At 35.3% G+C, this 16281-nt stretch overlaps 1 protein-coding gene across 1 annotated transcript in view; it reads left to right on the top strand.

Moving 5' to 3' along the window:
• Positions 1–16281, top strand: part of LOC150083097 (uncharacterized) — a 205384-nt gene that overhangs the window by 15097 nt on the left and 174006 nt on the right. The window contains exon 3 of the mRNA XM_090378388.1: positions 8977–9052. Coding sequence (XP_090234514.1) covers positions 8977–9052 — 76 coding nt within the window. The remainder of the gene's footprint in view (positions 1–8976; positions 9053–16281) is intronic.

Genomic DNA, 16281 nt, shown 5'->3' with positions numbered 1-16281 from the left:
ACATGCTTTGGGTGACCGAAGTTCAAGCCTACTAAATACGATGATGTTCTTGTTTTTTTTCATTTCTGTCTTGTGAACTTTTCTGACCTTATGTGGTTGTCCCCCAGTATAAACAGAAAATCGATATTAATTGTTATACACCAGTAAAGGAATAAAGCTAGACCGCAATCGTCCGAATATTCTTTAAATGTAAACAGTATCTGCACATGTTTGGTCACATGGCATTGGTGCATTGTTTTGACGGAAAACGACATCGCCATTGAAAAATAACGAGAACATTGACACGTGTGCAAAAATGTTCAGGTGGACCGCAGCTATAGGACTAATCAGAGTTTATTGCAATTATGCACAAAAGGATAAAGCAATATTTAAAACAAAACATCTTTTCTCCTGGTCGCAACATTCTGATCTAGTGGATTGTCTTTCAGGAAATGTCTTGACACGATTCCGAGTAGCACCATAAGGATCTCCACTGTTACTGACGCAGTAAACGTTCCTCTTCTTTCCTCCTATCTCTCTCTTGTTCCCGTCATTTCTGTTGTTTTATTTGCAATGGCTGGTTGCACAGTTTGCCAGTCCGAATATATCTGCATAGAAACTCTGGAAAAAGACCATTAAACACGCTGTTTCGAAGAGAATCGGGAAAAATTAAAGCACAAATACATGTAAATGCCATTCCATCTAAAAAAAAAAAAAAAAAAAAAAAGGAAAATAGTTCATTTTATTGTCTTCACAAAATTAAGAGTACTTAAAAGTACAGCGCTGTCAAACTGTTAAGAAAACAAAAAGTCCACAAATGTTTTTATTACTTATATTCTGCATTTTTTTTATTAAATCAGAACATAAGCACCCGAATCTCTATTTTTAACTTGGTGAAATAGGTATTTTATTTGTACAAAGCCCTGCAGAGAATAAGACGCCGTCTTTAAAGGATGTTCGCTCTTTTCGAAGGTGACATCTTCCAACTCGCATTCTTACTGATAACAATTGACTTTCACCACTAATTATTCCCAAATTTCTTGAAAGAAGAGGGAAATCACAAATTCAGTACCTCTTTAAACGTTGTGGGCACAGCAAAATGAAATTGGTCGCAAAGAACTACACTTTGGGAGAGCCACCGCTAGAACTTCATATGGATTTTTTTTAAAATTTTTTTTTATTTTCCACGTCCAAGCCGCGTCATTCATCTAAAAGCAGAGCCCCTCCCCCCTCATCCACCGGTGGCAGATAGTTATTTCGAATTAATTATCATTAGATAAGCGTGTTTTCATTCTAGATACTGTCCAGAATAATACCAGAGACCTGCTTATTGCCGGTAATCAAGAATGGAAATGAGAAGGGTACTTTAATTGCTTTGTGTGATTAATGTGGGAAAGAAAGAAAAGGAATTTTATCTTGCTACCGATCGAATCCGAGCACCGTGAAATCCGGCTTGTTTTTTTGGGGGGGGGGGTGAGGAGAGGGGGAGGAGGCTGCTCCATCTCGCGTGACAAGCGCTAGTTAAGAGAATTCCGAGACAAATCTCGTTGATCTCAAGTGCGTAATGCAGTGAGAAGGCTGTCCTTGACACCAGTTTCATAAACTGATCGGCTAGCAACCACATTATTTTTGTTGGTTGCTGGCCGATCACTTATGTGGAGAGCGACCCTACACATTTGTACAGAAGGAAATTTCCTGTGCGCACCAAGATTGCTTACTGAAACAATTTACAAATAAACATACACTGGTGTCCAGAGAATGAGATTGAGCAACAAACCAAATTTTAGCAATCCCACAGTATGTTAAAATAAATAAGGGCCATCTTTCGCATACAAGAAAAGAGAAAAAGCTGCTTCTAGTGGACTGAGGAACTTTATGTAAATTCTTTCAAACTTGTTGATTATGTATAAACGCTTTTCAGTCAATTGCATACTCAATTTTGTCGCACAATCATTTTGAAATTATCAAGGCGACGTTCTTTATACGACGTATGAAGGGCAGCTAGGATAATGGATGACGTAGATAAAACCCAAGAGTGTGTGGCAAGGAGGCTGTGTTCTTCCCGTCTCACGTGCAAGCAGTACTTAAGAAAATGCCGAGACAACTCTAACAAACGTTTAGAAGTAAACCATTTTATTTCCTTATAGAAGGGTTTACACACCGGCGGCTCTTCGCCGACGGTGTGTAAACATTAGCAAAGTGGGCCTCGCATCTATAGGGACATCGCACGGAAATTTTTCAAGCGAATTTACATAATAATCCAGCTTGAAAATTATCGCACGATTATTATATAATCTCGCTTCCCCATGGTTCAATATTGCGTCCATCGCATATCAGGCTTAATATCTAATTTTTCAGATGATACAAAGGTTGGCACGGTGGTTAACGACAGTAATCAGGGTATGCTACTGCAACAAGATCTAGATAAATTAGTGAGATGTACTGAGAAGTGGCAATCGAGGTTAAACATTAACAGTTGCAAGGTACTTCATATGGGAGAGCAGTAATCCCAGATTAACGTACCAACTGTGTGGTACTACACAATTGGTGGTGTAAAGTGTATTTAGTGTCAGACGGCACCAGGGTTCCCTCCATCTCCGCATTACACAGTTGGTATCAGCTGTGTAGTATCAAGATGTTTCAGGGTAGGGGAGAATGAAAAAGACTTGGCAATTAAATATGAAGTTCTCTGAGCTGCCCAGTGCCGCTGCCAGTATAAGGCAATGATTTGGCTGAATCTTGAGTACTGCATACAGGTCTGGAGGCCTCAATTTAGGAAGGACGTGGATCTGTTGGAATGGGTGCAGAGAAGAGCAACATGTGAAGGTACAAAAGGGTACTCTTACCAAGAAAGGCTTGAGGCTACAAATTGCTGTGTCTGGAGATTAGGCATCTGCATGGAGATCTGATTGAAGTGTTTAAGACTTTGAATGTATTTAATGCTGATGGGATCCTTCCTCTTGCTAAGACTACACACATGAGGAAGCACAAATTCAAACTGAGGAAGGATGATTGCAGGAAAAATATGCGGCAATTTTCCTTCAATCAGCGGTAGTTTATTGCTAGAACAAGCTTCCATCTGTTATTGTTGTTGTGGAAGTGGGTAGTGGGAATAAATTCAAGGAAGGACTAGACAAACTATTGGGGACAGAGGATGTTGGAAGTTTTTTTTTTTTTTTTTTTATCTTGGCTGATGCTGTATATAAGCTTGCTTTCGTCATAATACTAATAGCTGGAAATTCATATAAACCGGATATGTGAGAATCAGCAGTCTAAAGAAAGTCCAATAGAAAATATTGTAACATTACTAGGATTTTTAAAATATAACACTTTAAGATGAATTGCAAGGCACTGGCGCAGTTTCTGCAATAAGATTATGTAAAGTGTATATACACAGTACAAGCGAACCTCTCAAATCCTGCAGTCCAATATCCAGCACCACCCTTATTGTGGCTATGTGTAGGCTAATGGGGGAATCCACTGAATTTCCTGACAGCTGTCAAATTTAGTTCTCGATTGTCCGAAAGCTATCTATTGCTTAATTTTCGAATTTCACGATCGTACTTGAAGGATTAGACAGAACTGGAGATTAACTAAACACATTTATTGTCTAATGAATGCTTTTAGAAATGTTATATTGTCCTCTGTAAACATCATGGTGTTGCAATTTTCAACCGTTTCTATTGACCCATATGCTCCTTAAAAGATATTAAGTAATTCCAGAAGAATTGTCACTTTTCCGTAATCATATAAATGTCTTTATCTATACAGTGTCGTAAAAGTTTCTATTGTCCAAAGCCCAATTGTCGAGTGTCAAAGAAGACACCCGACAATTGGACTTCGGTGAAGTGCTGTGTATGTGTGTAAATTTTCTCATGTTTTTCCTTCCAAAATAGGTAGTACACAATATGATATATTTTAGATAGGCTTATACCGCAACTTTTGTACATAATATACTGCACAAGTAAACCATTCAAAAATAAATGAGAGTACAAGTGTATTGTGCCTTACAAAATATACTATACAGAGTATGGTATATATATTTTTTTCATTATACTTTTTCATCTGCTGCACGTTACCTTTTCTCTCGAAAAAAAGGGGTACACTTGGGTGCTATGTACAGTAAGTTGCAGTACAGAAATGTAGTATTTTGCGTGGATTTTTTTTTTTTTCTTGTAATATAACCAACCGAAATCCACGATCCAGCAGATCGGTTCCTGAGGTTGCCAGACTAAAAACACATTTACTGTATTTTTGATATTTAATCGTAATATTTAAGGTTTTATTTTGGTTGCTTAACTTTTAGATAGCATTGTACAGTAAGGCACAAGTACTCAAACGAATAATATCCACCCGTATTTTTTCCTTGGCCCACTCTGATGTTTAAAATGGCCCTGACTAAAGCTCATTTGTTTCTTTTAGTTCATAAATCTTGCTTCGCCTTACGCGTTTTTCTTGTCACTCCTAAAGTAATAGCAGACTTGTTCTGACCACGGTCCGGAAGGTTTTACTGGTCAAGGACGTCATAGCTGTGTACAGATCTCTTTGTACTTGTTCGAAGTGGTCTTCACTCCATTGAAAAGCCGTTTTTGAAGTTGCCTGCTGAATGAACTTATTTTGAACTACAGCCTAAAGGACCCTTCGTTGCTGATTAAACATTAACAACTAGCTTTCCAGCACAGTTTATTATTATAATTTTCTTAAAAATATTACACATTTTAATTTGCGAATATAATCGAAGATCTGGGGAGGACATAGAGGCAAGAAGGACGATTATGTATTATGAAATTCGGCATGAATATTAGTTGTTTTCTGCTATTTCAGATGAATGCTTTTTTCTTTTCTTTTTTAATTAGAATCGTTGCGAATGTCTACTCCCAAAAAAGTTTACAAATATCTCTTTTGAGAAATGATAGAAGTCAATTTGCTGAAGGGGTAGATCCCCCTCGTCGTGTAGCGATATGATAAAATATAAGAGGGAATGGCAACTGAAAGTTCCAGAAACTTGTTCTGATAAAACACGAATACGACATAAACAAAAGTAATAATATTTATTGTTTTACAAGATGAACACAGTTCCCATTGCGACCATAAAGCCAGTGATTAACAATGGCATTAGCTTTACTCCTCATAATTCACGGGAATTAATAGGATTAAAACAAGACAAATAACTGAATGATAACAACCATATCTAATGTGGCAAATCAGTAACAACATAACAGGAAATAACAGAATTTGAACAGGCGCAATATAGCCGAAGCTGTTCTTGCGCCATTAAATCTCAAACAACAACAACTGAATGATATAAATTCAATATGTAAGAAATAAATAAATCAATAAAAAGATAATTACAAAGTAACATTGTTCGTGAAGATTTAAAGACGTTACAGCAATTTGTGCATATTATCATATATATATATCGATCATAATCTCAATTTGGCACCACTAGAGTGAATTCAAAGAGTGAGTTCCAGAGACCTGCATTCACTGCCAGTTTACTCTGACCAATGGCGATCCTCTTCAGCAGGCCAAATACTTAAAATCTTCCGGGTTCATCTGGGTCTGAATCCGACTTAATACAGTCAGGAAGTAGCCCAGAGCAAAAGAAGTAATGCCCGTTTCTTCAGACAAAGAAAATCTATATTATACGTATTTCTACAGGAGACTGTGATCTAGTAGGGCACAAAGATTCATATACCTATATTGAGGTATACTCCTCTTATTATTTTACTAAAGATTCATATCGTATCTATTGAGATAACCTTGTGTTATGGAGTTGAGAAGCTCTGCTGATATGCAGAGTTTTAATGGATAGATGGAGGTCACACTACATTCCTTGGATTTAACCCGATATCTGCTAGGCAGGAATCGATCAAATAATGCCAATCTGTTGTTGTGTGCTATTTAAAAGTTAGTTTATTTACCCTTGACTAAATGTACTATACCAGGAGTAGCCAACTTAATATGTGCCGCGATCTACTTTTTTCCTTCAAAATGTGCCGCGATCTACCATCTCAAAAATTTCATTTCACAAGGTGCACAAATCGAGGGATGACTGTATATTTAAAATTTTCGTCGTGATCGACCGAAATTAAATTCGCGATCGACTCGTTGGCCACCCCTGTACTATACAAATAGGTAATACTTCGAGAACCTTGCCGGAACTCATCATCAGTCCATACTTGTCTGTTTATATATATATATATATATATATAATATACACTATTAAAAGTACAGCCAAGTTTGGTCTGACAATGTGTTCCGGAAACGTTAATCAGTATAGTACTTAGAGAGAAAAATTTCGAAGAGAAAGTCTTACGTTCAGTTTGTCTTAATTCAATACTGTAAATTTAGTTCTGATTTTGAAATGCTGGTGTTTCTCACAATGTTGTACTGCCTTTAGTTTTTAGATGTCCCCCTTCGTCATGTCGTCTAGATCGCTATAACAATAATAATAACAATCTCAGAATTTGTTTTCTGATATTTCCATTTTTTTTTTAAATTCTTTGATTGTAATATAAAAGAAATGCCGAAGTTTTCTAGAACAGGATATAATTTTATTGCAGCTCTTTTGAGTTAGGTGTTATTCGTGAAAGTTCTCCGGATGTATACTGGCGCCAGCGCGCTAGACTAGTTCATTTGCCCAATTCTGTTTTTTGACGTGAATACGTCTTTAGATTCGGTCCGGTATAGAGGGAGGGGGGGGAGGGTCCTCTATGAAAACTGTAGCGACCAAAAAAAATGGCAAGATTTGTCTCGCTTATATCTCGTAAATTATAAATGATAATCTAATGATTTAAATTTTGTTGGATAGAGGGTTTATATCCGTATATAAAATGGTGGGTAGTGGGGGTATGTAGCGGTGAGGGGGGTAGTGCTTGTGCGTGAACACTGAAAATGGCGACGCCGCGCGGCGTTTGGGCAGTGTAACTTTGGATTGCGAAGAGATAGGGCGTTGAAATTGGTGTCGATTTGTAGAGAATAACAGGATCTACAATTTATTTAGCAATAATAACCGATAAAATAAAATTTGCAAAATTATAAGCCGATAAGTGTGCTGAGTTGAAGAAAATTTTCATAATGTCGAAAAAATTGCAAAGGAAATATGAACAGAAATGTAAGAAACGTATATCATTGGAAAGAAAAATTCAAAAGTTCAACTTGAAGTACATTTCTACATCGCCCACTACTCTGGGTAACACTTGTATAGCTTTAACCTTTGAAAGAAACATCGACGTAAATACTATGCCATATGTATCTTACTTCTATCATCGGCCTTTGATAAATAAAATTATACTTCACTTATAACCACTAAGACTTTATCCATTTACATCTTACCCTTCCTCTAACAACACAAAGACGAATTCACGCCTTAAATGATTGCGGTTGTGTCCCCGTACACAACACACTCCAATTTTTTTTTTTTTTTTTAATAATTTATTAAGTTAAATGAAAGAATACTTTCATAAAACAAAGTAATTCTGCCAGATGCGGTAAGTATTTTGATATACAGGGTGTTTCAAAAGTGATGGTCAATAATTTAAAGGTGAACCGTACAGACTACAATATGCAAAAATGCCTAGTAACCATGGGTCCTGAAGTGAATCGTTTTCGAGATATTTCACATTTCTAGTTGGGATCCACCACTGATAAGGTGAACTGTACAGAGTTGGGATCCACCACTGACTTCTTTATTTAGGTTAAGTTATGCTCATTGTCTTCGTTTCCCCCTCTCTCAATGCTCTGAGATGTAGCAGGCATACTAGTACTTGTCAAAGGATAGTCAACATGGAAGAGGTTACAACAACGAAGAGTATGTGGACATGCACTTCATGTATGGTAAAGCCAACAACAGTGCACTCGAGGTAAGTTTGTACCAAGATGCATTTCCCCGCCGAAGGCAGCCCAACAGGTGCACGTTCATCAGGGTACATCAACGCCTTAAAGAACATGGGCCCTCCGCACATGGAGTACGAGCAGGTAGGCCCAGAATCAGGCACTAACACCTGGATCTAACATCTGACGTTGAGGAAAGGGTGCTAGAAAGAACATCCTGTAACATATAACATCTGTAAAATCCTGTGGTTTTAAAATTAAAAATGTATTTTTTTATGTTTAAAAAAACAACCCTTAGCAAAGGATTCACAGCTTTTTGCTAAACTAGTGCTCCCATAGTCAATGGCGGATCTTAACAGAAAATGTGCATTATCTCGAAAACGGTTCATTTGCGGTCCGATGTTCACTGGGACTTTTTTTTTTGCTTATTTTAGTTTATACTTTTTGCCTTTAAACTATTGACCATCATTTTTGAAACACCCTGTATTTACTATTAAAATGAACAAAATTCTGTAGAAGGTGATTTTACCTGAAAAAAGCTGATAACCATTTGTTACGATTTTAAAATCGGGAAAAAAATGGCACGTGCAAAGCGAGATTATCTTCCTGGGGATCTAAGTAATGCTCTCCTACCATCCTTCACATATTACATTTAGCGTAAGGAAAAATTTTCTTAAGGCTTTGGATAAGGAAGAGGAGGATCCCGTCTCCAATTTTTAAAGACGTTTCTAAGATTCTAAACGATGGTAAGTTGATATATAATGGACTCTCGGTGGACTTCAGGAACACCTTAACAAAGTTGTTCCTGAAGTCTTGTAATTTGATTAAAATATGTGTAATTAATAAAAGAATCCAATTTATGACGGAAGGTATCACTGTACATAGAAATGCATTTATAACCATACACTTTTTGAATTCTACCATAGCAGTGAAAAAGCTTTTTAGTTTACCGTTTCCATGGCCATTTTTTAGGCGTGAACTCGTAAAATGAAGCCAATTTCTTTTCTTGAGATAGTGTTTTGAATTAGGAATAAACTGCGCAACCTTTGTTCATTGACGTTTACGTTACTGTTAGATGCCCCTTAGGAGTCCCCTTGACTGTAATTAACGTAATTGAGATAGAAAATTTTAATTCAAATTTTTTATTTTATTATCCCTTAGTCTTCCACGCTGATGTGGTTATCCTTTCTCCTGGTGCTGGCTTCTACTGTTATCGTCCATTCTGCTGATTCTTCAGGTGAGAATTCCATTCTTTTAACATCTGAAACTGTAAGAAAAATGTATCATTTATTTTATAGATAGAATATAATTCCCGATTAAGAAATGTCTTAAAAATAGAGGCGTCCACTCATTCTTTGAGGTGGGGAAAAGGCCTCACAGAGGCCTTTTCCCTACTCATTAAAACTTTTATTTAATAGTCACTCATTAAAACTTTTAATTAATTATAATTAATACTTAAGGTACCATAAATTAACTGAATATAAACTGAATTATTATAGATAAACACAAAGTAGATACAGTACTTATATCTGCTGCGTAATTACCGATCTATTATGAGACTTATTATCAACGAATACTGAGAAATTAGGCTTTGTTGATGATAATATTAGTTTTTTTTAGTTGATGATAATATTACTTTAGAAAAATTAGTATTTTTTTTTGGTAATGCAAGCGACCAGGAACAATGGGAGAGAAGAAACAAAGGAGGGGGGAGGAAACTGCTGTACTTAAAATGAATTTTAATATGCCAACTAGGGCTTGCAAACCGGTTTTATGAACCGGTTAAACCCGGTTTTCATATTGAGTTGTTAAACCGAAACCGAGCTTCTAAAACCGGATTCGAATATTTTTTTAGTTAGCCCTCGAATATAGTTTTTTGTTAAGCACATTTTCTTTTGTTTGTTCATTTGTCTGGATCGTTCAACTGCTTTATGTTTTAAACATGTTTTTTTATTTTATTTTATTTTATGTTTAGGTACGAATCTCATGGGCAAGTGGCCCAAATATAGGAGCGGTACCTTTTATCTTCTCACCTGTATTATGGCACGATGCAGGTGTACTCATTTACGACTGAGTGAGTCGGAGCGATAGCGTAAAAGAAAATGCTCAACATTTCTCCGTTCCATCTATCTTGTTCGCCAGTCAAGTTATGGAACGCCTTATTGATGGTTACCCACTAGAAACAGATTCGCTGAATATTGCATCAAATTTCAATCGTAGACAGTTTTTTTCTTCTTTATTCCTATTAAATTTGCGATCAAATGTTCTCCAAAAAGCAGCTTCACCAAATTTAGCTTTTATGTAATTTTGAAAATACAATAGATTTAATTGTGGAAAAAAAATTGCAAGTAAATAAATAAAAAATTTCTTTCGTGAAAATTTTGAAACTTGCCTCGTTTAGACTCTTTATTCAGTGCTTGCGGAAGTGACGCATAGTGTTGTGCCTTTGTTATCTTCAGTATTTTTATTTAAAATTGTCGGTGATATAAATTCCTACTAATTAATATTTATTACTCTTAATATGTCTAAGATGAAATCAAATGTATATGGAATTATTTTGCTCGAAAAAGCAGAGATGAAGCACAATGTTCGAAATGTTAGAAGATAATGAAGTCGTCTGGAGGATTTACATCATCTTTGATGTTGCATTTAAAGAAAATGCATCAGATTGACATTAAACAAGATAACAGTGAACCTCCCGTAAAAATTGTAAGAACATTAGAAAACTTTATCGTTAAAAAATCTATGGAAGAAGGAGGTTTCAAAATTAACTGCTTTAGATGGATTTTCTTTTAATTCAATTGCCAAGAGCGAGTTCATACAATCAAGCCTTCACCTTCAGAGAAATAAATATGATAAATTACCACCAGTCTCAGTGAATGGAATTAAAAATATGGTTCTGAATAATTATAAAACTAAGAAAGAAGAACTCATTCAGCATTTCAAAAATTCATTGGTTTTGGGTGCACGGTATTCATTGACTCTAGACGAATATACGTCTATACAAAATAAAAAGGTATATGAATATAAATGTGCATTCAAAAGACAATCATTGGTCGTTAGGTCTTATTGAGATTAATGGTTCACTTGATAGCAGAAGAACTGAGCAAATTGTGAATGGACACCTGAAGGAATTTGGTTTGAACTCGGATGAGGATATTGTTGCCTGCATCACCGATGAAGCAGCAATGATGATTAAGTTTGACAAGTAAATTGCGCCTAATCATCAACAATGTATAGCCCATTGTATACATCTGTCAGTTATAGATGTACTTTATGAAAAAGCAATCAATTAATGTGCCACAGTCTCAGAGTCTCCCAAAGACAATGAAGAAAATGAAAATAATGAAGAAAGTAGTGATGATGAAGAAATTGAAGAAAGACAGCAAGGCATGCTTTATCAAACCGACTTTACCGATGAGCTCATTTATTTCTTCAATCCAATGGCCAATATTGCACAAACTATTAACAAAGGCAGAAAAATTTGCAAGCTTTTTCGAAAATCGCCTGCCAAAAATGACATATTACAAAATTTTGTTAAAGCAAAATTTAATAGGAAAGAATATAAACTTATATTAGATTGCAAGACTAGATGGGATAGCACCTTCTATATGATTGAGAGATTTTTGAAATCGAAAAATTGGCATTCCAAAGGCTCTATGTGCAGTACTGTCAACTGAAACTGTCTGACGATGACTGGAAAACGCTTGAATTGCTATGTGAAGATAAAATAAATACCTGTGTTATAAGCTTTTAATTATTTTCCCTAAGTCTGAGAAAATCGGTTTTAAAACCGGTTTTATGAGTAAACTTCGGTTAAACTCGGTTTTGAAATTTCTCGGTTTTATGCAAGCCCTAATGCCAACATTTCACATGAAATCATGAAAGGAAAATTTACGTCTGTAGAAGTAAATGATGATTTTTCTAACCTTTATTTATTTATTTAAAACTGAATACATAAATAAAGTTAGAAAAATTTCCATTTAATTTCCTTTTAAGTACTTATAATCTGGTTTTTTCGTAGACGCCAGTGTGGAAAATTCGCTTTTAATAAGATATATTGCAGTCGCTTTAGTTATGCGGATTGTTTAAGATATGAATATATCTTAAACAATCCGCATAACTAAATTCTTTGTTTAATATACATATACATGTATATAAATAAATTCAGACACTCAGTGTGTGTGTATATAACACACACAGAAAGCTGAAAATCAGCTACGTTGATATTAATAGTACAAAGTAGCGTACTTTTTGTAGAAAAAATATTTCTTTTTTTTTTTTTGTATATAATTCAGAAAAAATTATGATGCCAACCTTCATTAAAAAAACTTATGTCGATAATGTTATAGTTAAAGGCATGATAAATTTTTCGTGTGATATTTATACAACATATAGCTTTGGATTTGTTACTAGCAATTATCATAAAAGACCTCAATTTATGACTGCACTAGAAACAGAAATTAACAGGAGCTTAGAAATATTTAAATGGGGTTAAAAAAACAGACCTTTCTCCATGTAGAACCAGTTTTAAGAAACAAAGTGGCCGACTAGTTTCGGATTTAATTATAATGTTAAGGTGGTTGATAAATAAATGAGATGTCAGTTCTGTTATGTGGAAGAAGAAATAAAAGCAAATAGATGGATGATGTTTTGAAGTTAAATAACAGTAGAAGGTTCGTGATGGTCTTATGAGCAGCAAGATTGGACACGGCCCTCCTAATAATAAAAATAAAAAGTTATGGAAATTAATATTGAATATCAGAAAGAAAAAATGTTCTGAAAGTAATGAAAAATAATGAAGTGGCTCACGGAAAGACAAATAAAAAAAAGAGTTATATTATAGAAAGCTAGCAACCGTACAAGAGAAATTACAGAAAACTTTATATAGGTGCCAGGAATGGAAACAAACAGGGGAATACTGACGGAAGAAAAGTAATTTCCTTTATCAGACTATTACATTTGCTCCTGATGCACGTGAGAGAATGGATAATGAAGTGAAGTATATAGAAATATAGTTAGTAAAAATCAACATATTCTTTTAAGTTTGATTAAACTCGCAATTTACACTTAGATGATGTAAACGGGAGTCAAAATTACAGTTTGACGTAATTCTTCAACCTCTTTCTTTATACTGTATATATATAAAGGGGAACCGGAAAGAACCAATATATTATTCCATAAATTCCATGCTAGAACAGAATAATCTCCACACGTAAGAGTTATGCAAAGGCTGATTACAGTCAAAATGAAATTTGGACTGATCTGTGAGATCAGCTCAAACTTCAAAACTTCAACCGTAAGAAGCCAAATTCAAAGGTTAAGTGGATTACTGATATCTTCCAGTCCTCCTCTAACTCTAAATATCAGTGTCAGAATTTTTGGTATTGTTGATGTCATTAGTCAGAATTTCTGTTCTTCCTTACATTTAGCTTTTTTCTTTGCTGGGGATTCTATTCAAACTTAATCTAATTAAAAATTTGACATATCGGTGAAGTTAGGAGGAAAAAAGTTTGGTAAATCAGCTTCCCATATTAGACACATCCCCATCACTTAAATACCTACTTTGGTTTTTCGACAGAAAGAGATTAGAAGAATCCTGAAAATCTTGATATCAACCAGTTCCCAAAATTTTCACAATTTCTGTTCTGTATTACCTTTTTTACAGGTTTTTTTTCCCCGAGGAGTTCTTTCTGATGTGGAATGGCCTTCTTTGGCCGATTTCCAGGAGAATGATTCTTTGCCATACTTACTCTTGTTATCCTTGCTTTATTTCCTTATAAAATGAAATGGAGAAAGGTTAACTGCGGACACTTACTCAATCTCGAAATATTTCACGAAGTAGCCACTGTACCATCCTCCAAAACTGGTACAGTGGCTACTTCGTATACTGTCTAGGCCGCTTGTCTGCGTGTGAAAAGGTGTAGGTTTGATTTTAATTTGGAAGCCGAATGGATTATTCCATCTTGAAGTTCTAAGTTGAACGCATTTTAAAGGCTCTTTCTTAAAAGACTAAAGATCTGATTAAAATGTACTTCTAAACTATGGCAGCTGTAGTTGGTCGATATAGGGTTTCCCCATGACTTATTCGGGGTTGCAAATTGAAACACATACAGAATACAGACAATACCCTAACGGTTAATTTCCAGCAAACTGGTACACCCACAATGAAAACTACGCCGAGATGGGGGGAACTCCTGGTGCCGTCTGACACTAAATACACCTTACCCTAACGGTTATAAACGCACGCTTGTGGGCCGTTAATACCAATATTTGTTTTTTTTTATTTAGCGCTTTCTACACAAGGTAATCGGCCTGGAGTGTTTCGAGAACTTGTTTTCATGTATAATACAGGCAAACCAACAGTACAGTACATTGACATCTCGTGATTTTAGTTTTCTCGTGTTTATTCTAAAAAGCGGAATCCAACAGAAAGGATATATTGACATTTCATAACTAGTAATCGCCCCTAAGTTTATTTTAAAACAACCCAATCCCTCCGTGAGATTAATAGCATTGGCCAAAAAAAATAATTTTTTTTATTTTTCCGAAGTAAAATTTGCAGATGCTAAAGGAAGCCCTGACTTTCTAAGCAAGCCCTATGTTGTATCATCTGCTACCGATAACTGGCTTTATCTCTGACTATTCACTATTTTATCTTCTACCTCTATCTCAAATAATGCTGGAATCCTCCAAGTTCTATTCTTTAATACTTTTGTCATATCTGTTGACAAAAAAGAATCTGCTTCGCTAATTTATTTTCTCTGAAATTATACAGGGGTGAACTCGTTTATTGTTTCTCAACGGAATCTTCAGCAGCGCACAGATTTCTAGAGAACTCATTTCTTTACTCGAACTAGCCTTAATTTCTGACTTTTCTTGGCCCAAAGTTCATTATATCTCTTCTGCATCCAAGAAATTAGGTTTTCCCTTTAGCTTTCTGTTGTTAATTTTCAGGAGATTACTGTGTAAGAAGTTACAGCCTACAGAAATTAAAGTCCGATGAAAAGTTTCACCAGACTTCAGAATTCTCAATCTGTCTGTGGGTGTGAGAGTTGAGAATTTTTAAGATGATCCCAAATACAATATTTCCGTAGCTTTAAGTTATTTTCCACGTGAAAAATTTAAATTCAATTTATTAGCAAGTCCGGATAATTTTTTTGTTTTCAATTTGTTAATCTGATCATTTCCAAGTTTTAAATGAAAACGCGGAGACGGTCCCAAGTTCCTTATTGAATTCTCTCATCGGAACAGGAATTGGGCCGTGAAAGTTCGAAATTTTGAAAACTGGATAAATTGAATCTAAATTGGAGCTACATTGATTTGGCTTGTGCAAACTATTTATAGTTTCGCTCAGTTTTATGTTCTGTCTTGTTCTTGAATAAAAAACTTGACAAAGTGATATTCGGACTTATCAATAAATCTAATTTAAATCGTGTCACGTAGCTTTATGCTTTCTATTTTATACTTTAGAAAGCATATTTTATGCTTTCTAAATATGCTTTCTTAAAAACTAAATTTGTAACTTATCACGCAATGTCCTTCTCAAATCAAATTGAAAGCCTTTCGTTTAGGATCACTTGAAAGAAATCACTGCTTTTACTTCCTACTTATTCTAGTCACTTTCTCTTGTGCACCCATTGATAAAATATAATTGTTCTAGGCCACATTCCCAGCGTCCTTCCTCTATATCCTTTGTATAACTATCCTTTACTTACAGCACTCCAAGACTGGTTTCATCTCTTTCTTCCTTTTATCCGCTACTGTAGAAATGACTAACATCTGCAACATAAAGGTCACTGCGCTGGATCTTTCTAGAAGGAATACATAGATGCGAGTCACATCCCAGCAGGTGCTTGTGTTTTCAATTCCACCTTTCATCTCAGGAAGTATCCCATGACTCCTTTCACTGCTGACTTGCAAAGATGTAAATTATTACCTTCATGTTACTTGTGCAGGGGCGCCGTACCGGGTGTTCTTAAAAAAGCTAATAATTGTGTCAACAACGAACTGAAAACTACATTTGCTGTGAGCATCATTTCTCTGGAGGATAGTTAAATTATCCCATGTCTTCTTTTCAGTGAATACTTACAAAACAGGAAGTATGATGACCACAATAATCGAAAAAGGATTCGTCTTCAATTTTTTTGGTTCGTTCTTAAGAGTGATTTGCGATCGTGTTTTTTTTTTTTTTTTGTATGTCTTACGTTTATTTCTGCCTTATGAACGAAAGACTAAGCTTTCCTACTTAGGTTTTATACTTCCGAATTGCAACTGGTTAAAAGGACTATTTAACGGAACCCCCTTTTGCTGTTTCAACTTAACTTTCTGTAGGTGAACTTGAACAGGATCATCGTGTGCTCATGTTGACGTAGAGGAATTGAAATGGCCTATCCTGCAGTCTGTTACATTATCCAGTATAACCAGTATACAGTCGATACATTATCCAATGTACAGTCTATACAT

This window comes from Mastigoproctus giganteus, chromosome 7, assembly GCF_048544385.1.
Source record: "Mastigoproctus giganteus isolate SK-2022 chromosome 7, ASM4854438v1, whole genome shotgun sequence".
Lineage (NCBI taxonomy): Eukaryota > Metazoa > Arthropoda > Arachnida > Uropygi > Thelyphonidae > Mastigoproctus > Mastigoproctus giganteus.
Note: the sequence above shows the minus strand (reverse complement) of the source record. Positions and strands in the feature narration are given on the sequence as shown.